The sequence below is a fragment of the Cariama cristata genome, unplaced genomic scaffold, assembly GCF_000690535.1.
Source record: "Cariama cristata isolate BGI_N322 unplaced genomic scaffold, ASM69053v1 scaffold29425, whole genome shotgun sequence".
Lineage (NCBI taxonomy): Eukaryota > Metazoa > Chordata > Aves > Cariamiformes > Cariamidae > Cariama > Cariama cristata.
In genome coordinates, this window is record NW_009618694.1 from 41,940 (window position 1) to 65,348 (window position 23,409).

The 23,409-nt window shown below is 43.2% G+C and overlaps 1 protein-coding gene across 1 annotated transcript in view; it reads left to right on the forward strand.

Moving 5' to 3' along the window:
* Window positions 1–23,409, forward strand: part of TTYH3 (tweety family member 3) — a gene marked incomplete at its 5' end in the record, with an annotated part of 33,758 nt that overhangs the window by 2,858 nt on the left and 7,491 nt on the right. Inside the window, 11 exons of the mRNA XM_009700965.1 lie at window positions 4,783–4,894; window positions 5,539–5,759; window positions 6,559–6,654; window positions 9,210–9,282; window positions 9,635–9,710; window positions 17,440–17,495; window positions 18,751–18,843; window positions 18,964–19,056; window positions 19,804–19,940; window positions 21,942–22,118; window positions 23,054–23,129. Of these exons, the coding sequence (XP_009699267.1) occupies window positions 4,783–4,894; window positions 5,539–5,759; window positions 6,559–6,654; window positions 9,210–9,282; window positions 9,635–9,710; window positions 17,440–17,495; window positions 18,751–18,843; window positions 18,964–19,056; window positions 19,804–19,940; window positions 21,942–22,118; window positions 23,054–23,129 (1,210 nt within the window). The remainder of the gene's footprint in view (window positions 1–4,782; window positions 4,895–5,538; window positions 5,760–6,558; window positions 6,655–9,209; window positions 9,283–9,634; window positions 9,711–17,439; window positions 17,496–18,750; window positions 18,844–18,963; window positions 19,057–19,803; window positions 19,941–21,941; window positions 22,119–23,053; window positions 23,130–23,409) is intronic.

Genomic DNA, 23,409 nt, shown 5'->3' on the forward strand with positions numbered 1-23,409 from the left:
AATGGGAGAATGCGGAGCCAGCAAGAACACGTAACTGGTTAACAGGAGCTCTCCAACAAAATGTCTCTTGAAAGAGTCTTCACAGTTGCCCTAGCCACAAAACTGCAGGAATGATTTGACTAGACTATTCCTTGGATACTTAGTTCATTTCTAGTCCTTACCAATTTTGATTAGTTTCTGTATATGGGGAGTTGTCTTATAAGTCATCTCTTCCACCAGTTAGGTGACCCTAACTCTCCCAGAAGGGAGCTCAGCTCTGAAGGCAGGTAGGAAGCTTTGTGGAGAGGATACCTGAAAGAAATGGGTACAAATAGATGGTGAAAACTTCCTTCTTAAGTGCCAGTAATAGCGCTTTCCCTTGGTGCGAAAGTGCAAGGTGGTAATTAGACAGACATATTAACATTCCTCCTGAGAACATGAAGTCTAAAAAGGGCTCTCCTTATGAAGTTCCTGTAATTAAAAATGACTTGGTGTAGTTAGATTATTCATTTTTAAGGATGTGATGTGAATGGCTAGTGTTCATCTTTGCAGACTGTTAACTGGGTACCCGGAGGGCTTTTCACTGTGTGTGCGTGGGTATTACAACAGGAGGATCTTGCCACCAGAAGGCATGCATATACTCTCTGTATCAGATTAATGTTCTGCTGTTCATGTACACCTTGTGTAATCCAGAAAACATTTTTTTTGGCAGGTTGTGTCGCAAGCTAATTCGGAATTACACTGGATTTTTCTCTTCTAGTTCTTTATCAAGGGATGTCCTAAGCCCATGTGACTCCTGCATACAAACAACAGGAAAGCTATTCCCCAGACTTGATCTTGAGTCTTGCTGAAAAGTGGTACTGAAGTGTGTGTACACAACCTGCAGTATTTTAAATCCTACTATTGTGTCTGTAGGAATACATGAAGTCATGGCATGCTGCTCTTCTGTCTTATGTCATATAACTCATCGAAGAGCTGGTATAGCGTACTGTCGCTCTGGTGTGTTTGCATGGATGTGCACCGGTGACGATAGTGTTATGCTCAGGAGTGCGGTGTTTTCTTGACTTAACATAAGTGGGTTTTCTAAAACTTACCAAAATGACTGAGTAGCCAAGTGGCTTTTTAAATGCAGTATTGAACAGCAGGAGCAACTTTTTTAAATGGCCTGTAAGAGCCTGATTAATTTTTTAAATATTTTTATTTTAAAAAATGAGTGAGGAAGGCAGGAGAGAGTTGGGGCTGGTGGAAGCGACAGAAGACTGACAAAGGGAGGTTTAGGAGGAGGAACTGAGGATGGAACGGTGCGGATTCAGGAGGAGAGAGGGGTGTGTGCACTAGGGAGGGGAGCGTGACAGAAGCAAGAATAACAGCAGTGGAGATGACTTTCCTATAGAAGTGTTGAAAATGTGTTGGAGTGTCTTCCAGAGGGTGCTAGGATGGAAAAACGCTGTGTCATTCAGGAATGCTGTTCTTGTATCCACACTGTGTGACAGAAATGCAGGCTTCCCCGCTGGGTGATGAGTTTGTCATCCTGTACTGGAAGATGGATCTGCTCTATCTTAGGCTACAGAGCCTCCCAGGGTTTGTGTAAGAAGCCATGTGATTTGCCCTGACCTCAAGGACTTGCACAGTTGGGTTAAGATGAGTTGAATGTGCTTAAATAGAAGGAGCCCCTCTGTTTCCCTTTAATCAAATGAAAGGTAGTTTAAAAACTAGTACAAATCCTTAAATCTGCTTTAAACAATACCAACTTGTACCAGAGTGTGTGTAGGCAGGGATTTGAAACAACCCTTGGATTTAGATGAAGCCAAATGCAAACAGAAAACTAAACACAACAGTTCCCTCCTCTTCCCCACCAGCAGTTCCCCTGCCCTTCAGCTCTACCCCTCCTCAGTCACTGCCTGTGTCCAGGCAGCTGCCCACAGCCTGGGCTTCAGGGATGATTTCCTTCCCTCTCTAGCACGACAGAAAGAGGAACTGCCACAAAACTGTACAGCTTGCTCCTAGGAAAGGGAATGGCTGTGTAAGTGGCCCTTGCTAGCATGGGACGTGAATGCAGAGCTGGCTTTTGCTGGGCAGTAATGGAATAATTAATGCTTTATGTGTAGTTTCCAGTGAATGTGTGATACATGTGTCTAGAGGAATTTATTACTTGAGTTAAATGGCTTTTATGCCAATTCCTGTTGCTCTAGTGTTTTCTTTGAGGATCAGTGACTGTGCCTAGAGGGTTAAGGGCAGTTGAAGCTGTGGTTCATACAGGGCTGAATAGGAAGCCTGTGGATGGCTGCTGGGGTAGTTCTGCCTTGAATAGGGTAATGCGTTTCAAGTCACTTGCTTGTAGTTGCTAGCACTTCATAAATGGTGCCTTTGAGTAAAGTGGGTGATATACCTAGCTGTGCTGTCTCTTTAAGGACAAGATGACTGCTGGTACTTCAGAGTGCTGTTTCTGAGTCTTTTCCGCCAAAACAATGCTACTGTGCTGGGAATACTGAGAGCCAAGCAGCAGGTTTTGGGCATTTACAAGCCTTTGCTGAAAGAATAGGCTTCTCATAGCTGTAACAGGCTGAATAAAACTTCCTCACCAATTAAAGGACTCAGATCTGCATATTCAATGTCAGAAATGTTCTGAAATTTATTTGGTGTCTATAGTAAAAAAAACTGGTGGAGTTTTCTGTTGCTCAGGAGAGTGAAAGAGTCTGAATTTGTTTTGCTCTGATAAGACAAAGGGCAGTTCAATCCAGAGGTTTGTTGTTGCAGTGATGGGATGCAACTCAGCCTTATCCTAGACATAGCTGTGGATCTGCAGCCTCTCTAGTTCAGGAGGAGGGGTGCGTGTGTCTATCTCCTCTACCCCCCTGCATCCTAGGCATGTGTTATCAAGCTCTGATAATAGCTGCAACCAGGGAGGAATGCAGAGGGCTTTTCTCTCTTTTAATTATCAGCATCATTTGCATTAGGAAAATGTTTGAGGAATGGTGTTCACGAAGAAAGAAACGGAGTTCTTGTATTAACACTAAATATGAAGAGTTACATACCTACTTCCTCTCTTTCTGACTATGATGTAGGCTGCCTGCTGTCCCTGGAAGACTCTTCAGCTGAGGCTTTTATGGGCCAAGCTCTCTGTAATTTATGGAGATTCAATTGTTGGAAAAAGGGTGAGGCTGGCACAGATTTTCGTAGTGGCTCCACTTCCAGTGCATGATCTTTGCTTCTATTTCTTGTATGTATGAGGAGAAGGTGGGAATGTAACCAGGTGAACTATATTGTTCTGCTTGTTCTTTCTGGAGTGGGTATGCCCGGGAAAGGAGGGATGGATGTCCTCTTCCTGCAGGAGAGGAGTGAGAGCAGAAACAGTCGTTTGGATTGCAGATTGATGTATGTGCCAGACCAAATCTGTGCAAGGGTCTGTTATCTAGACAAAGCCCACTCTGGCTTGCCTGCTTGGGTTTATTTCCCAGCCGATGATGGTGGTGAAGAATGCCTGATGTCCTTTAGTGACCCTTCCTGTTAAACAAAGGCCCTGTGCTTACTTGTTCTGAAAGGTGTTGTTTGGTTTGTTTCCTTGCTCTCTTATTCCTCCTTCAGACCGAGCCTGCAAGGGCAGTACTGTAACTCAAGTACAGAGTTGTGAAGAAATGAAATGTTTCACCCAGAATAACTTTAGGTTTAGATCAGAATCGCCACTACCACCTTCCTTTCTACTACCACAAACACAACCTTGATGTCTTGAGAACCTTCCTAGAAAAGACCCTGGGTGCTCTGAAGCTAAATATGACATGAGAATAGGAAATTTGTATCTTGGTAATGTTTGTTTGCCCTGAGTTTAGTTGTGTGACCCCTTCATAAGTTCTTTCCTCCTCTATTATTAGGAAAAATGGGTTTGGGAAGAGGAACTGTGAGTTCCTGCAGCGATGTCTTAATAGAAGAGGTATTGCTGACTTGCATGAGATAATCTCCTGGTTGCAACTCATTTACAGGATCTTCTTCCTTTAAATGAGGCTTAAGCTAATATGGTTTACTTCATAATTGGGGCAGACTGATATGTGTAGAAAGTTATGGCAAATCAGCTGATAGGTGGTAATTTGCTAAGCAGCTGGAGTTGAATTGTGTCTGCAAGCTTGAAATTCACTTGCTTTAAAAATAAATAAGCCTTTTGTCCCAGTAAGTTATTAAGTCTTCCCTCCCAGTACTCTAAATCAGTGTGACACAAATGCTTCTAATGGGAAGGTAAATCAAGACAGATGACATTCACAGGTATTTCACAATGTAGAGAAGAGGACATGGAACAATGTATCTAGAGGAACCACCACCGTGGGCAAGTAGTCAATGCAAGGTCTTTGTGTCCTGCTATTAAAAAATGTAACGAAACAATCTGTATTTCACCTCCAGAGAAGGCCTGTGTCTTCTGACATAGCAAAGGTAGCTCTTGCAGGAGCCACTTGGCTGGATGAATTTCTGGTTGCCTGTGGCTAGGTCTGAGCGCTCTTACAGTTCTCTAACAGATTTTCATTATTTTACCATAAATGAAATGTACATATTGAGAAGGGATAGTGTTCTGCTGTTCATCATATGGATGCTGTACAGAGAATCGGTGGCTGCATGGAAAACATGGGCAGATGTTTACAGGTGAATTTTTTTTTAGTGATTGTTGAGGAGCATGACTACCACATCTACCCTTTGGAAGGCATGCCTCTTCCCTTTTTGTGGAAAGTGCTGATGTGACTACCAAGGGTGCTGTAGCAGTAAGCCCTGCATTATATAGCTTGCCTTTGAGCTTTAACTCTACCCTTTCTTTCTCTGCAGTGCTGGAATTGCTGTTGGCTTCTATGGGAATGGAGAGACCAGTGACGGCATTCACCGGTTGACGTACTCACTACGCCATGCAAACCGCACTGTGGCAGGTGTCCAAGACCGGGTAAGCACTAGGAGAGATGCGCTAGCAAATGGCGAGTGTGGGAATGAGCAGACTTGCTCAGCACCTCTTCTCTTGAATCCGTCTGTGCCTGTATCTCTTCCTATTTTTTTGTTAGTCTCTGGGCTTAGAGATGTGCTAAAATTGCCATTAACGGAGTGGTGACTTCTTCAGCTCTTCTAAAAATAGCAAAGCTAACATAGCTTGTTAAATGAAGTCTTCTCTTTGCTAGGTTTAAAAACAGCTTATCATCAGCTCTCTTCCACACGCAGAAGAGGAGGCAGGCCAAAGCAGACAAGTCTCTTAAGAAAATGTATCATTTCAGTACAATCAGTTGTTCCTGTGCTATCTGTTAATTTCATGATATCATACTGCAACCCTGATGGCTGCAAAATTTGTACATGTGTTAAAGGCTCAGCTGAGATGCCATCATTGGACTATTTGCAAACAATCTACTTTGTAGATGCTTATAAGTTGCTTTTTGAAGGGTAAGCAGTCTGAGCCTCTTAAGACAGAGGACTGGTAATCTGGAAGCTGTCCATGACTTGCTAGTAAGAATGAATCCTCTTTTACTTCCTTGACTTCCTGTCCTTTAACTATTTTTCTTTTTTTTTTTTTTCTTTCTCTTTTTCTGTCCCATACTATAGGTACTGGATACTGCAGTGGCCCTGAACCAAACAGTGGAACCAAACTTGCTCATCCTGGAGGAGATGTTTACGAAGCAGACAGACTACCTGCATGTTATCCAGAAACTGCAAGGTCTCTTGGATGATCTAGTCAGGCAAACAACCGAGATCCCCTTTTGGAAGAATGAAGAGCTGTCTCTGGAGGAGCTGGCAATTCAGATTGACCTCTATGACTGGTACAGGTGTGTAGCATGCTGTAGTGTAGTGGTTGTAGCACCTGTTTGGGCCTGTTTTGCAACAATGATGTGCATATTCTGGGTGGCTGAGCCAAAGGCTCTATATATTACTGCAGGTGCTCTTGACCCACCCAGCTGATTCATTTCTTACAGCAAAATTGCATTCAGTTTAAATCAAAATGCATGACTTTATTACTAGCTGAAGGGAAACTTATTCTCAATGTACAAAATCTGTAGCTTGTGCTCTAACACTGGGGAAAAAAACAGCCACAGAGATAGCTAGAGTTGTGTTCTAGTAAGTGCGTTGTAGTTGTATGACACATCAACTAAATAGAGTAGAAAACTGTGCTAGTTCCCTAAGTTAATACCACACCTTAACATTCCTTTCTATTAAACATATTTAATAAAAGATTGATTCAGCTATATTCCCCAACAGAAAAATTCTGTCCACACATGTGGAATAAATAACTGAAGCATTTTCTAACAAGTGTCTAGGAAGTTCAAGAAGCTGCAATGCCTTTTCTTCACCTGATGGTATCCAGTTGCGTATAACTTTACACTAGAACAAGATTAGCAGTCTTATTTCTCAACAACTGTGTATGCTGGGTGTGTTGTGTAAATGCTTCTACCTGCCTCGACTCCAGACCTAGCAAATATCCAGAGCTCTCTGCAGATTAATCATTACTGATGGCTTTTACTCAAAGGAAAAAAGGGCTACATTTTTCCCATGAGTCACATTAGCTTCTTGGTCTCTGCCTTTTATATACCAGTTTTCCTTTGCAGACTATGTTTTTGTTTGCTGCAGGTGGCTGGGATACCTGGGCCTGCTCCTGTTCCATGTCCTGATATGTTTGCTGGTGCTCTTTGGGCTCATTAGAAACTCCAGGGCCATTCTTATAGGGTAAGTCCTGACCCAGGCACAGCGCATAAGGAAGGCCAGCTGAATGCAAGTGCCTGCTAGACTTCTGAGACTGAACATCTTAAATTTGCCTCTCAATGCAGAGACTTTGTAGAGCGTAACTCTGGATAGGCTTAGGGCTGTGAATGAGAGATGTTCACAAGAAGGTTCTTGAGCTATAAAATGCAATGGTACTAGTGTCCATTGCTTTCTTATCAAAGAATAAGCCTCCGTTTGCTGGGAGATAGTAATGTGAACATCCTCCTTTAAATTTACAGGCTTTAAAAATCTCTCTTTAATTCTATACAGTTGTGAAGACATTTGTTAATTGATGATAAGCATTGCATGTGTCTACACAAACTGGTAGCATGCCTTTTGTGTCACGATCTGTTCTTGTTTATCTTTGACTGTCACACCTGAAGAAGTGTTAAACTGAGAACAAGCAATGGTTTGTACAGTTATGAGGAGGAGTCTTGTTGCCATGGTACTGCAATATTAATGCATGTCTGTTTCCAAAAAGCACTGCAAATACTGCCATGCTCAAGCCTCATTACAAGAAAAAAATATTCCTCTCCCTATCTTGTAGCTTGGTTTAGCTTGGCATATTTGGCAAAAATACCGGTATCATAAGCATAGTGACAGTTTGACAGCTGACATGGCCAAGAGTTTATCCTGGTTCATGGTGATGCCATTAATAATTGGAATGCATATTCAGATTTATTATTTGCCAGATGACTTCATACCTGGCAGGTTATACAGACAAAAATCCAAGTGTATGCACAGATGGTAAACCCAGGGTTTAAATTAGAATCTCATTCCCTGTTAGCCAGAAGTTCATATTAAGGCATTCCCCAAAGGGAGCACATGGCATAAAGAAGCAAGCGTATCACAGCCAAGCAAGATGGTGAAATGCCAGTGTTGGGTCTTTTAGCCAAGCAATCAGTTACTGACCCAGTCATCTTCATTTAAAGTAAAACCACAAATGTGTCTTATTGATTACCATGCTCAGCTGGAGGCACCAAACTGTGTTGTCCTTATGTCATAAAACCACAGAACCTTGCTGGTCCATGGCTGATAATTTTTGCATCCATTTGGAAAAAGCATAATAAAATTTTTTAGCATCTTATTCAAGAACACTGCACAGAAGTCAGTCTGGTGAAGCTGCATTACTTCTGCAAGATAAGCCACAGATCCATTCACAGAATAGGAATTACTCAGAATTAAAATAAGTTGATAAACTGAGGGATAGGGGGTTTTTTTAGATGGAGGCTCATAGATGTTTTGTTGTTGTTTTTTTTTTTTAAAGCTCTAGTCTTCAGTGAGACAAATGTAGCAGAAGAGAGATATGTCCCTTTCTCACAGAGAAGCTTGCACTAGATTTGAATAAAGAGCATCTTGGTTTCGAACAGGTTTTTGTTTGGTTTTCTTCAGAGTGTGGGTGGGAGGGAACCTAGTTGTTTCAAGCCTGAAGGAAAAAGCATCCCTGAGAGAGCAAGCCAGTGTACCTTTACTGGGAAGGGGATAGTAAGATATCTTTTTGATATCTTTTGACATGAAGATTTGAAGATAGGGATATATACAACAAAACTGCTTATTGGTCTGCATTCCCATATATATGAGGGAGTTGAGGAGCACTTTTGCCTAAATATCTCTAGCACTCATACTGACAGCAAAGGTGAAGAGCTAATGTGCTGGTTGGGGAAGTGCAAAAGCCTTTTCCACTGGTGTTTGCTAGCTGAATGTCATGGAGACCAGTGCTCTGTCATCCCTCTGCCTTGCGTCTGCTCGATAGCAGACACTTCCCACTATTTCTGTTGGTAATGAGGTCCAGCTGTCAGAACAAAACTTTTAAATCTGTACAGATATGGACTCGCATGGCAGTGGTAGGCACCTGAACTGTTGCTCTGAACTGTTTGCCTTCAGGTGACTGTCTGTCTCCTGGGGCTATGTGGGATGCTTAGGTGCTGTTCAGATGCATGCAGCTTGGAACCAAAGTCAGGTGTCCTAAGAACGGCTGAGTGTTCCCTACCACCATCTGTAACTGTGCAGTGCTTACACCTGACAACCTAATTTATTTTAGAAACAGGCAGGATTTGTCCAATTTTGGATCAGTATGTTTTTGTGTTTGTGGTTTGTGTTGTTTTTTTTTTTTTTTGCTATGGCATATTTTTCTTTGAATATATTTGGACCTGGAAAGTCCAGAATAGGAATAGTGAAAGTGATGGGACTGAGTCATCCATCTACCAATCTGCCTTCCTTACAGCCACCTCTGTGTCTTTGTGCCTTTGGATTTCCCACTAGAAGCAGGGTTAGACTGCTTCCACCTTCTTCCTTCCCCTGCAGCACCAGGGCCAGGTAAAGAGGGAACCGACAGCTGGACATAAACTTCTCTGGTTGCTGCTGCCCATGACATATAAAATGGGATGGCTTATCTGAATATACAGTGGTTGATAATTTCTTGGGTTTGGTAATTGCTTTGGACTACGAATAATACATCTTGTGAAAGGATCTGCTTAAAATCAGAGCTTCTACATCTGCCATCTGTCTGTCTCCCTCAGGGTGTGCTTGCTTGGGGTGTTTGCCCTGATTGTCAGCTGGGGATCCCTGGGTCTGGAGTTGGCTGTCGCTGTGGTAAGTGGCTCTGATCCAAGTCCCACTCACCCTTTGCTGCAGGTTTATCAGGCACAAGATTATTGTTATGCTGTGCCTGTTTTATAGTGCATCTTGTTTGAAGTAACTGCCCTAGCAATTTCCATCTGCAAAACGTATGGAGCTCCTCCTTCCTCTGTGGTGTGGTGCACTAGCTAGTACTCCAGCTCTGCTGCGGTTGGGTAAAGCAGTGTTAGTGGCAATGACGATGAGAGACTTCAGCATCTGAAACACCCCTATAGTAGAGGGTTCCCTGATGTCAACCTGGCTTAACTGCTCTTTGCTACTGGTGTTCTTTGATATTCCTTTTCCCTTTTGTCTTGCATCTATCTAGGGCTCCAGTGACTTCTGTGTTAACCCTGATGCTTATGTCTCCAAAGTGGTTGAAGAGAATGCAGTGCTTAGTGCTGGTAAGTGCTGGGACTGGCTTTGGCACAGGGTACTGTGGCTCCAGCTGTCACAGAGGAGCAGGGTAGTGGCTGAGAATTTAAGGCTGTTTGAAACAGAGGAGCTTGCATACAGCGAGAAAAGCATGTGTGTGTGGAGCTCTGGAAAACCAATGTTCTTCCCAAAGAAGCATTCTGACCCTGGTCAGAAGTGCACATGTATGCTTTTTTTGTCAGAAGAACCATCAGAACCTTTCTTGTGTCTTGGCTCTTAAGTGGAAATTACCGATAAGATGGAACAACAGAAGTCCCTGGATTATTTTGCTTTAAATTTAGCGCTCTTGAATCTTGTTCTCATCTCTGACAGAAACGTGGCAATAGCAGTGTGCGGTTTGAGTTGTCGTTTTTAAAACTTGCTCTTGGGTCTGTATTCCTGAATCTAGAATGCGTATTTTTTTAATCTGTTATCAACAAATATATATAATTTTTTCTCTTAATTGTGGCTATAAATAGTAGTTTCTTTAAAGCTAATTTAAAGGGTAAATGAATGAAAACTGCCATAAGGAAGTATGAATTTCCCTTTCCATTATAAATTCAGTATTTTGACTGCTTTGTTTATCCCATTCCATTTAAAATCATATGCCTGCATCACAGTGGCATCCAGCTAAAGCACTGATGGATTTTGGATTTGTTGCTCCTAATGTAGACTGAAGTGGTTGGCAAGATGAGGAGTGCCTCCAGCTTGGACCTCAGGGGGGCAAAAGTGACATTCAGAACTGTGGCTTATCAAAAAAGTGGTTGGGCGCCTGCCAGCAGAGCTGCCATAAGTGCTAAAAAGCAAAAGTGTTTTTCAGGACTGAGTTTGCTGCTTAGATAACAAAGTTAACTTTTCTTTTCTCCTATCTTCTCTCCCCTTGGTAGTTCCTCTGTATAGTTCCATGTTTGATAAAACACAAATAAGCGATGACAGTGATTTGCAAAAGGAGCCACTTGTGTTTTTCCTGGTTCTTATTCAGTGGAATCAGAGAATCATTGCCTTGTGTACAGGTCTAGTGTATGGCTGTGTGCTTAGCCAAATGCTGCCTCTTACTGTGCAGTTGACAGGAAATTTCATATGTAGCTATGGCTGATGATGCAGGGATTGGAAGCAATAAGAAATGTTTGTGTCTGGAGGCAGAATGTAGTATAAAAGAGTATGTACAGGTTGATGTTACCACCCTACAGCTTATTTTTAGAATGCCTTATTTATTGATTTCCTGGGAAGGAGAGGGTAGAGCCAGGCAACGCTCTTCGTAACAAAGAAATGCCATAAGGGAAGAGAACGAGTGTTTCACACAGCACAAGATGAAAATCCTCCCTTGGCTGTGAAGGTGATGGCGATGTGGCTTAAGGTATCAAGCTAGTCTCCTAGTTGTTCCAGGAGGCAAATGGGTCAGTGAGGCCAAGGGGAAGTATCTGATGCTAATGCCAGCTGTGTGCTGTAATAATTTGGTAACCCCAGTCAGCTCTGGTGCATGTTTGGTAACAATAAGATTGACCCTGGGAAACTGAAGAAATGCCCCTGTGTGCTACTTCTCCATTTCAGTTGTCCTTGTCGGCATGGCTCCTGCAGTTTTTTGTTAATCAGTATCATTCATTTAAAGGCTAACGGTGAGTGCAGGACTGATGTTCTGTACCTCCTCCTGCTTCCCCTGGCAGGGACAGTCAGCTCCCCTGGGTGAAATCAGGCTTTGTTCTGGCAGCCTCACCAGTTATAACAGTTGTTAAGGCTCCATGAATAACAGTGAATGAGTCTAAACGAAATGCTGAAGAGGAGGAAGAGCAGGTGTTGTCACAGGCTTGAGTTGGAAGGGTGGCCCTTTCCGTGGGTTGCTGGTGTGTCAGCTCCCTGCTGTTAGGCAGCCATTGAGCGTTCGTGAGTGCCTCTTCGTTTTTTTGGTTTGTGGTTTTGGGTTTTTTTTTTTACTTTCAGAAGGAAATTGGTCTAACTTCTGAGCCTGCCATCACACTAGGCAGCTGGTTGGGAAATGATCAAATGTTCTGCCTTCCCATGTGGATTTTCACTGCTGTGTCATAGTTTATGATCAGGAAGCTACAGAAATAGCTCTTGGTCCCTAATGTCAGGACCCTCCTGTGCACCTGAGCAGGAGGGAAAATCCAACATGAGGACTGCAGTGTGGCACTGCTCAATGACACTTTAATCCCAATAATGGCTCCTTAGGAGCACCTTTAAAAGTCTGAAATAAGCGATAGTATCCCTTAATATGCTTGACTGTAAATTGTAGCAGCTGCTTTGTGATCAGTTGAACCATATATACAACAAGAGTGATGAACTCGGAGACAGGGCAGGCAGCTGGGAGCCAGCATCAATGCTGTCCTCTTAGAGGAAAATGCACTGTTTGAAGGTTCCTAGTTCTAGCGCACAGACTCTTCACACTCTCTGATTTGTTGCCTCTGCTGTTTGGATGATGCTTTCTGACATTAACAGCAGTATAGACAGTTGAGGCAGAAAAACTTTAAGATTGAGTCAGCTAGTTTCACCAGAGTGTACCCAACTACGAATTTTTCAGTTCAGAAAAGAGGTGACTAAGAGAGAGTATGAGTGGATGGAGGGGCTCAGGTGCTCAATGGAAGACGAATCCATTGGGAGTTACCATATATGTAGGAATCACTGCAGCTGAAGTTGGGCTGAGGGCACTCGTGTTTTCAGTCTTGCCTAGGTATCCGCTTTTGACCAGTGCTGGGGTATGGCATACTGGTCTAGGTGCTGCCATCTATTTTTAAGGATATGAGAACCAGCCAGTAATCTTAAAAAAACTTTGTAGTACTGGGTCAATTTTTCCTTTAATCACTATTTTTAGTTGTTGTTTTTAAATATAATCTGTTGCAATATTCCCAGCCCTATGCTCTGGCATTCAGACTAGGACTGAGTCATCTAGATTTGCATATTTGCAATGCTTTTTTGTGGGTGGTGGTTATAGTAGTTTTCACAGACAAATAACTGTGTTGGATACTGGGCAGCTAGTATGTTGAATATTCCTGTTTGTGTATTAATTGCTGTTTTGCAAATCTAAATAGAATTAATGGAGCTGAGAATAATCTGATTAAGTGCATTATTATTGTTGTCATGTTTTTAGCTGGAGAGGAGATGTCCTTGTTTTGTAGATAAAATGTGCTGCATTAAAAAGGGGGAAGCAAAAAGCCTTAATGCAGGTTTCCTGGAGAAGGAAAGACTTAAATAATTTTGCAGAAGAAGCTGATAAATGTGCCTAACTCATCCAATTTTCATTAATTGAGATAAAGGCAATGGAGTTGAACAGTGGCTGTATAATCGGCTCCTGCTGCTAGTAAAAAGATTTGGTGCAGCCAGGATGTTTATTTTGAAAGCAGGAGGCCATCTTCTAGTCTCATTCTTTTTCATTGATATTATGTTATTATCAGATGACTTATTGCATAAAATTAAATAAAAAGGCACAATCTGTCTAAACAACAGGAAGCGTGTTCTCCAGATTCTCTTACTAGAAATCTGCAGGGCCAACAGCCACTCGCTTCATCTGAAGGAACTGTAAACCTCAGGGGATGGGTAATGGAGCCTTGTACCTCTGGTCCAGCCACGTTGGTCAGGTTGGATGCTGAGATGTAGCTGCTCAGATATAAGCAGCAAGCATTCTCATCGTACACAGCCTCCTAATTGGCCTCTTGCTGATTCACTCTCATCTTAGAAGCCCAGAGCTGAATAAACTGGAGGACTGACACTGGCACCACCTCCCTTTCCTCTCTAGAAGTAAGGTCAGGAAAAAACCTCATGTGGAGCATGTGGTGGTTGCATGGCTGTTACTTGGGCTCAGTGGGCACTGCAGAAAAGAGTTTGCCCAAAGAAGTGCTCTCAAGAATCCTGCGGAGCTGATGTCACTGTTGAGAAGCTGTGTTTTGCTGCATGGTTTTGTTGGATGCCTGATTAGTAGAAAGCTTTGAGTGGAGGGCATGTGGGATGGCTCTGAGCTCTTTGCTGAAGGCTCGCAGTGACTGATTTCACCAGTACAAGTGTGATATATATGAGAGAAATATAAATTTTATGCAGATATTTCCCTTTGCTGTCAGACTGTTGCCTTAGAGAAACAAAAATCCTAGTGGAGAAAGTGTTACCTAGGCAAGAAAATCTGGCCAAAAGATTCTGCTTCCTTTGACATCACAGGCGATAGACTTCAACTTTCTCTGATTGAACCCACAGAGACAATTGCATCTGGGTGTATATGTAAAATGCTAGCTGCTTAGAGAATGTTCAAGTAGAGATGAAGAAGGGCTGGGAAAAGCTGTTCTAGGTGTGGGATTTTTTTTAACTAGGATCTTTTTTTTCTGATTGCTCTTTATGCTACAGACCTTCTTGCTGCCTTTTGGAGGGTGCATAATGCCATTTTTGCATTTCGGCTGGGCTTTGAAGTGAATAGTAAGTCTCCATGGTTGCAGAAGCAATAAGTAGTTCTAGCAGCTGAAGCTGTCTTTAGTAGGCAGTCCTACTTTCCTTTCTAGGAAAAACAGACTTTGCAAAAATAAAGCATTTTGGGTAGTTCCCTTCCTTGCCTCCTGCTCCCACACTGCCTGTGCACCAAGAGAGTGGGTCAGGAGGATTGCTGCTAGCAACCACAGGCAGAGGCAGCTGCAGCTGTGACCCTGCCTAACCCTTCTCCTATAAACTAGATCACCTAAAGGGCAGCTTCAAAAATCCAGCCTTCAGGAATTTTACTTGAGAGGAAAATGCACTGGAAAGATAATTATAGAAAGAAATTGCCTGGAGCTGTTAGCAGAGTGCAAATTGATGGGCTAGTATAGCTGTTTTCTAGACGGAAATGTGAGATTTGGTGTTGTACAGGATAGCTTCCACCAGGTTTAAAACTGGTGAAGGTGCCTACTCTTTCCAGTCCTGGTGGTGTGGAGGCAGGGGTCACACACCTCTTAATTTGCAGGCTTTGCAGCACAGGAACTCTCTAAGGCAACTTCACTGCCTATTGTAGCTTCAGCTTTAAAGCGCCACAGCTATTAGCACACTGGGTTCAGTGCAGGGGAAAGCTGCTCCTGCTGGCTTTGCCGTTTTGGAAATCATGTTTTATGTAGAGTGTCACACTTGTCAGCTGCAAAGCCAGTGCTACCACAGTGAAGCCTTGTTGATCCTGCCTTCCAGGGTGACGCAAGGGAAACACTTATTTCACCTCACTTGTAACCAGCAATCTTTATCCTGGGTTTACAAGCTGCAAACTGTGATGGTATCAGGAACTCTCATCTGTAATCTGCCCACCAGGGACGATCCAGAAGGCCCTCAAGAAACATTTCTAAAGCTAGATATTAGCAGTACGTCGTGCAACTTAATGCACTTACAAAGGTGATGTAAACTTGATACCACTGTGGGAGCCTAAGAGAAACTGAGTGGTTTGGTTTAAAGGAATAGATGACAAGATCACAGCTCCTTTAGGTCACCATGTGCGATGCTGTGGATTGCTGTTGCTGTGCTGTTCTCTCAGCACAGGTGCATTACAATCCATTTTTCTGTAGTCATTGAGCATGATTTATGAGCCTGGGAGGAGCAGTCCTTTCCTTGACTCAGTAGTTATGGGCAGTTGTTTGTGTGGTCTGCCCAAAGTGAGGCACACAAAGCAGTTCTTGCTGCCCTCCTATCTGCCCAGATTTTGCTAATTGCTATTTAGAGGCTTGGCTGGGGAGATGTAACTCATCCCAGAGAAAGAGTCGGTGGGAGGGAGATGGAGCAGCTGGCAGAAGCTGCCCCAAAGTAGGCTAATGAATTATAAATAACAACTGTCAGGTTGTATTGGCAGTGTGCAGGAACCGACAGTCTGTGTTGTACCACTTGGTCTCCAGCGTGCCGGCTTGCCGAAAGGTGCATTCAATATTTATGGGAAGCGCGGCAGAGTCAGGATAGGGTCAGGTCTGCTTCCTTCACAGCTCCGCTCGCTTGTGGTTGTGCCTTTTACTGATTTCTGAGCTGGGACTGATTAGAATAGCTTTGCAGCCTGGAATATGTGTTATTGAAAGTCACAGACAGAAGATTAAAAAGAATGGAGAAAAGGATCCTAGTAGGGGTGGAAAATACAGAGCGTATGTGTGTTTTGAGGCTTTTGTAGTCTTTACCAAGCCAACATCATCCTTGATTTTGCTGGGCTGGCAGGCTCCCATTCATCTGAAGAGGAACTGTAAATGTTTGAGAAATAATCGAAAGATATTTGGATGATCAAGTCTTTCAGAGTTCCTGCCCTCGATAGCATTATTGAGAATGGCAGGGGAAAGCCTGATATTTGTAACTTGTGCATGCTGGCAGTTGATGTAGTATTATGGAGGGCTCATGAGGGCACCAGACTGGTTTCATACATATCTGAATAAAGAGGAATAAAACTGTCTTCAAACCTGGAAATAAATGATGCTGCTAGCAGAGCACTGTAACAGTCTTATCTGGAAGTTTACAAGTATGTCTTCACTGTACTGTGATTACTGGTAGAGCTACTCGGTATTAAGACTAACTTTTGGGATTTTACCAGCAAATGATCTGAGATCTCTTGAACAGATAACATGTTGCTGTTATCCTAATACACGGTAAGAGCTTTCTTTCCTGATCAAGTCTGCAGTATTGACTCAATACCAAAAATACCTTTTTTGCACAGGTCAAAAGGATGCAAAACAAATTATATGCACTCTTTCAGTTAAAGTCTAATTAAAGCCTTCTAATTAAAATCTAGTTGCGTGCAAGTGACATCCATCAGAAAATAGACTACTATTTACTTGTTCGTCCCTAACGTGTCAGAAAGACAAGAACTTGTTGTCTTCCATCCATTTCCTTGCTTGCTTTCAAAGTGATACCATTTTTAGGAAATGATATTACTGAAAGTTATGATTTTTCATGAATTAGGAGGACTTTCTTATGTTCTACAGAACACTGCCTGAAACTAGTCTCTCCTTGAACGTGACAGAAGAATCCCCAGTTGTGAAGATATCTTTTTTTGCCCTTTTCTCTTTTAAATTCTTGAACTTCTGCATTGAAGAAGCAGTATATTCAGCATTCTGTAGTAGCACAGGGTGGCCAAAGCACCGCCTTTGGCCCAATAGGGTGCTTCCACAGGTATTTTTAATAGCAGCCTGTTTTTATATCATCACTACTACCTCTCCTGTGCTAATACTTTGTGGCTATGGGGCAACCTAGCTGGTGAACTGAATTGGCTGAAAATCGAGTTATCTCTTTGCTGTGTGCCCTAGACAGCAGTCTGTGGTTACTTTCAGTGACCATAGAATGATATTCTGACACTTGGAAGTTGCAGAAATTAAATATCCGGTTGGATTTATCCTAGACTGAAGTCTGCCTTACATTTATACAGTGGATAGTGCTGACTTCTGAATAAAACTTCTTGGATGTTTCATCTGACTGTTTAAATGGGGTGGCCCCATAGCCTTTCACTGTTCAAAAAAACCAAAAACCCAAAACCAACAAAAAACCCAACCAACCAAAAAAAAACCACAAAAAACCCCCAACTCACAAATCTTTCTTTTCTCACCAAAGGCAGCTCACATCCCTTTCTCTAGTGCCATCCATGCACTGTAAACCTACATAGAGAGATGGAAATGATTCCATTTATATTGTATTTTATTTTGTGTATTGCTTTTAGAACTTAACACCTCCCTTGTGGCAGTTGTAAAATACTGCAAAGCTGGAACAGTGTATCTAGCATGACTTTCTTTTCTTTTGTCTTTGTAGATACTCTCCGCTATTACATTACCTGTAGTGCTGGATACCCCAACCCTTTCCAGCAGGTGAGTGTAAACATCCTAGCTCCCTTCACCCCTTCTCAGCATCCTGCAGGGTATAGATTAAATACTTTCGACGGCAGCAGCAAGATGTTAGCTTTAGGGGAACACTCCACCTGTTGGTAAAGCTTTGGTAGCTACTTTCCAGCTGTGCAAGAGGTAGCACTGTGATTTAGTGAGCAGTTTTTTCCAACTTTTATCACTACCCTGCATAGCTTCAGGTCCAGGATGCCCTCTTAAAAGGGCCCATGTGTAATGTAGTGAAGACTATGGCTTTATTTGTGGTACCTCTGTTTACATGGCACTTTTCTAAGAGCAGCAATGTGGAGACAGAGGACCCACAATTAATGCCAGGGTAGAAAACTACATACTTCCTGCTTTGAATCTCTTCTTGTAGTTTCTTGTGGGTTAAACACTGGCAATGCTCCACTCCTAAAGTGCAGCCACTTCTGTGGGTGAGTGAGTGATTCTCACATATGCCTCTTAAATGCCTTGGATGTTGAAGGGTTTGTATCCTGAAGTATAAATGTGAGTCATTATTATTTTGTGTGGGGGCTGAAGAACAGCACCTGGGCCCATCCCAAACTTTGTCTTACGTATCAGAGGCCAGAATGAACCCACACCACCCACCATTTGGCAGACACCAGCTGCTTCACCATTTATATTTAGGATTTTTTTAAGTCTTGTCTTCCTCTGTTTTAAAGGGTGGGGTAAGAACACTTCAAACTGCGGTATGATGCACCGTTGCAATCTGTTGCATTTCTGGTTGCTCAGTGTACACTCTGACATGCTACTGCATGTGAAATTCCCACAGATGCTTTAACGGGATGTGAAGACTGCACCCTGATACAAAAAACTTCTAGTATTAACATTAAGTCTTTCTCTGCCATCTGATTTAGTAGAAAATCCAGCTGTGCTCTGTGGTGAGAACATGAGTGCTCTCTGTCTTGTCTTTCTCCTTCTCTTCTGTGCTGCAGCCAACCCCACCTGTGTGCATGTCTTTTGTGTATGTGTTTGTTTTGTTTTTTCTTTTGGTTCTTCTCTTCCCCCCTTCTTTCTGTCTGTACTTCTTCCAGGTTGGTAAAAGTCAAACTTAACCCTATTGCAGCTGCACGCATATCAGTTGAGATATCCTTAACTTGTACCATTCATACAGATGATGCTTCAATATTTGGGAAGTAGGATTTAAGTCTTTTCCCAGGAGTTCTACTGGTGCATGTGGCCTGAATTGCTGAAACATTGCATGTTTTGTGTCAAGCAGAAGCTGTCAGGAAGTCACAAGGCGCTGGTAGAAATGCAGGATGATGTTGTGGAACTCATGAGGTCAGCGAGCAGAGAGCACCCCACCTCCAAGGTAACTCTCCTCAAATTTGCTCTCCCTGTGCTTTCTGGCTTCCCTTACCCTTGTAGAAAGGCCAAGATCAGCTCCAGCTAAGCCATTTCCTTGCAGTAATTGCTAACTTGTTGCTTACAGGAGTATCTTACTCGGATCCAGGAAGTTTTAAATTCAACAGAGATCAACTTGCAGCAATTGACAGCTTTAGTAGACTGTCGGAGTCTGCATTTGGTGAGTACTCAGTAACTGGGCTTGAGCTAAGAAGGAACAAAGCGGGTATAGAGCCTGTAGTGTACTGATTATTTTGGAGTTTCAAATCTCTGGTGTGCCAGAACAGCTTACAAGAGCTTTTACTGATTGACTCCAGCAGAAAGGAGAATGGGAATTTGGATCAAGTTAGCTTTCTGTTTAAAGATCAACATAGGAAAATAGAAAACATGCCTTTATACATCTATGAGCTGCAGCCCTAAGGTTTCAGGGGCCTTCAAGGTTTTTTCTTCTATAGCACATAGCTTGTTGCCTTTCCCATGATGTGAATTGCCTTATAGCTGCAGTATAGCATGGCCTAGCTGTTGCCCTAGCTGCATCTCTGAAGGCAGGGAAACAGATAGTCCATGCTTGTGTTCTTGGGCAGTGGGATATAGTGAGGGAGCTGAGAGACTTAATGAAAAATGTGGTATGTTAAGTTGGGTGGATAAGTTTACCTTGGCTTTTTTTTTTAGCTCAAAGTCATCTTCTGTGGGGTTGAAAATACTCCCACATCTATATCTGAGCTGAACTTTGTGAGGGGAAATAAGGGTTAGATCAGATATGAAAAACACTTGAGGTCTCTGAAATTAAAATAGAAATATGCTCTGGAAAATGGACTACGATCTCTTAAGTTGTGTTGGAGAATGTAGTCCAGGGGAAGGGCTTTTGAATTAGAGCTCAATGTTAACTCAGTAATGATCGGGAAATTCTGCTCACTTCTCTCTCCAGGATTACGTCCAGGCTTTGACGGGCTTTTGCTATGATGGAGTGGAAGGCCTCATCTACCTGGTTCTCTTCTCTTTTGTCACAGCCCTCATGTTCAGTTCCATTGTGTGCAGCGTCCCACACACTTGGCAGCAAAAGAGGTATAGAGAGGGTTTATATCCTGTAGCGTTGTAGAGCTCTTTCCTAATGAAGACTAGCTGTTGGATTTGTGCCCATGAACATATGGAAGTCTTTCCCATATGATCCCAGGAGTGTGAGGGATGAGGCTTTATAAGCACAGGTCCAAGAGAAAAAAAACTGTTGGCTTTTGCTCTGGCTGTGGTTAATATTTACATCTGAACCTTACTGCACTGGAATACTATGTGTGCAGAGTGTTCAGTACACTGTAGGATTATGAGTTAAGTCAGAGATGAATGATAATAGCTGTAGAGAGAGGTGATGCTTGAACTATGTGCCATCTCTGTAAAATGCCTATTCTCTTGCATTGCTTTGAGGCATTTGTTCTAGAATGGGGAAGCAAATGGAATAAGCAGTTCACACTTGCCTTTTTGGCTTTGCTCATGCTGGGGCGACTGTCTTGCATAGCTAATAGAAACCGGGAACTGTCTTGTTGGCAATAGCATGAGCAGATGAGATGTTTGCAAACTGGTGGCAATCATCTAACAGCGGAGTTGTTTGGAACTGGTATTAATGATGGTAACCAGGCTGATCAGTAAGTCTTGGGCAAACCTTTGCTTCACTGACTGGCTGCTGCACCACATGCAGCTGTTAAGATAGCTTTGAGTTTTCTGTTCTTGCAGAAGAGCAGTAGACTGCAGCAAATTTTCTTCTGTGGTCCTCAAACGTGATTTTTGTGGTCTAAGCCCAGGCTTAAGGTTCAAAGTAAAATGGAACATCCTGAACAATAGCAGGAAGCCAGAGCCTGCCAGGCCTACAGTGCCCACAGATAAAGCCTTGGGAAATGCATCAGAATAGCACTTAAGAAAATGGCTGGTTTCCTTACCTCTTCCACGTGCAGCTGCAGAAACATTATCAAGAAGAGAACAGCAGTCTGCCCATCTGAAGGAGAAAGGTTTACACAGTGATATCTCTTGTGCTGTCTTCCATGTGAGCTGCTGCCTGCCCTGCCAACCCCAGCAGACTCAGGCTGCTGCTGTGAACTGAAGGATTCCCTGTTGCATTCCCTGGAGCACCATTTCTTCCTCTGCCTCCCTCCGGGAGGTGCAGGATGTCATATTTTATGGCCTGGAAGAGACTGTGCAGGCTGCTATTCCCTGAATAAACCTTCAGTGCCACCTTGTGGTACAGAAGCTGCGGGTGATGTTTGGGATGTTCTAGCTATGTCCATGCTGTCTCCCCCAGCAACAAAGTGCTTCCTGTAGAACCTTTTACTAGCTTTGTCAAGCGTCACTTAAATAGATTTCAAACCTTGGTGCTTCATCCCATAGTTAGGGAGATAAAATAAGTGTGTATTATGTAGGAGGGACAAGAGAATACTATGGGAAGGGGGGAAGGAACTAGCTGGAAAACAGCTCTGCTCTGCATTAAAATTGATTTAAAATCCTGGCATTTTTGAGAGAATAAAGCCTTTAGACACAAATGTTGCAACTCAGTCTCTGTAAAGACTTCTGAGATTTTGCTAGAAGCTGAAGCAGACCCTTTGTAACCAAAATGAGAGTTCAGAGTCTGCAGAGACTTATCCTTAAAAGCTCTTTGGACATGGCTACAAGAAATTGAAGGACACAGATTGTAGTTTTGAAGGATGCTTTCAGTGGGGTGCATGGCACTACATTCCCACTGCCCCTCTCTCTTTTTTTTTTTAAAGTGCTGTGTTTTTCAGGATGTGCATCCATCCTTTGGTTGTATGACTGGGCAGCTGCAGAACTTTGCTGTCTGCCAAGCCCTGAGAGAAGACTGTAGGGGATCACACAGTGTGAAAGTCCAGATGGTATCTGTGGGAGGTCTGAGTCACTGTGGTGTAGGCTGTGTTTGACACTACCACCCTGAGGCATCCCAAATGGGTATAAATGTGGAGGTGTGCAAGCTGGTTGGGAGGTTCCTAGGATTACCATGGTTTCCTGCAAACCCCACATGTGGGGTAATTGTAGGGTTCTAGGAGGAACTTTTTCTCCCTCTTGCAGAAGCTCAGATGATGATGGGGAAGAAGAATCAGCTGCTCAAGGGAGTAGACAAACACACGATAATCTTTACAGAGTGCACATGCCCAGCCTCTATAGCTGTGGGAGTAGTTATGGCAGTGAGACCAGCATTCCAGCAGCAGCACACACAGTCAGCAATGCTCCTGTCACAGAGTACATGTGAGTATCCCGACAAGAAGGCTGTATTGCGGCTTGTCCAGGTTGCTTCACTCTGATTTCCGTGGTTGCCAAGTGCTGCGAGGCTGGCACTTTTGACCAAGCAGTAGAAAGTGATGAAGGATTTTGTCCAAAGTGTCAGAAGACTCATTTTTTGATTGGCATCTACTGGGAGAAGGGAGTAGCTTAAAAGTGCTGCAGTAGAAAGAGTTGTATTAGACAGCGTGGTCCAAAATGTGAACAACTTTGTCCTGCAGGATTTAGAAACCCATCTAGAGAAAAGAAGTAGGAAATTATTGTCTGGGTTCCTTATTACACAATGATTCTGATTACTGGAAGACTTAATTCTTCAGACAGCGCAGTCTTGCCAGAAGATTTTAAGCCTCCTGAGAGACTGAGAGCCAAGACAAAACCTGCAGGCTGTCCTTCCACAGTATTTGGGCTCAGCTCTGACATCTGTTGTAGTCTGGAGCTACCTAGTCCAGGAGGGACCTTCAGAGCTTTCTCTGGAAGTGCGTAACCCTGATCACACTTGGACTACCTTCAGGACCCATCTTTTTTGGGCTGGCATATCATTTTGTTCTTCCCCTTAGACTTTGTCCTCATTTTATCTCAATTTCTGCAGCTTGGCAGTTCTGGTGCTGCAGGGAGGCAGATTTTCACACGGATCTATTTTTAATTCACTTGACATGATTCAGTGTAGGCCCTTCTGAGTAAGAGTGTAAAGATAGTGCCTAATCTGAGGAAAATAATGCTTGTTTTGTGACCTTGTCTGAAAAAGGCGGATCCACCTGGCCTGTAAGAAAAGCTTTGAGAGAGACTGACCTGATACTGTAGTTCTGGGGGTGCATGTGCTCTGTCCCATGTCACCATCGGAGACCTTCCCCAGAGAAGTATGGCACATACCCCCTGTTACCATGTGTGTCTTCCTTTCCTAGGAGCCAGAATGCAAATTTCCAGAATCCCCGTTGTGAGAATACCCCGCTCATTGGCCGGGAGTCCCCACCTCCCTCAGTAAGTCTCTCTTTACTGCTCCTCTCTGCTTCGGCAACTTTGGGGAATACACGTTTACCACTCCTTTATACTCTCAAGGGAGCTGATTGTACAGCCAAACACAGGATCTGGCCCATAAATGGCAGCAGTTTGAATAGACAAGCCTTGTCTAACCTGCCAAGGAGAATAAAACCCTGCTGTACTACTTTGGATATTGCACGTAAAAAGAGTAAAACTCAATCGGTTAACACTTGTAATCCTATGGGCCCAGTCCTGCCACCACTGAAGTGCATGAGTATCT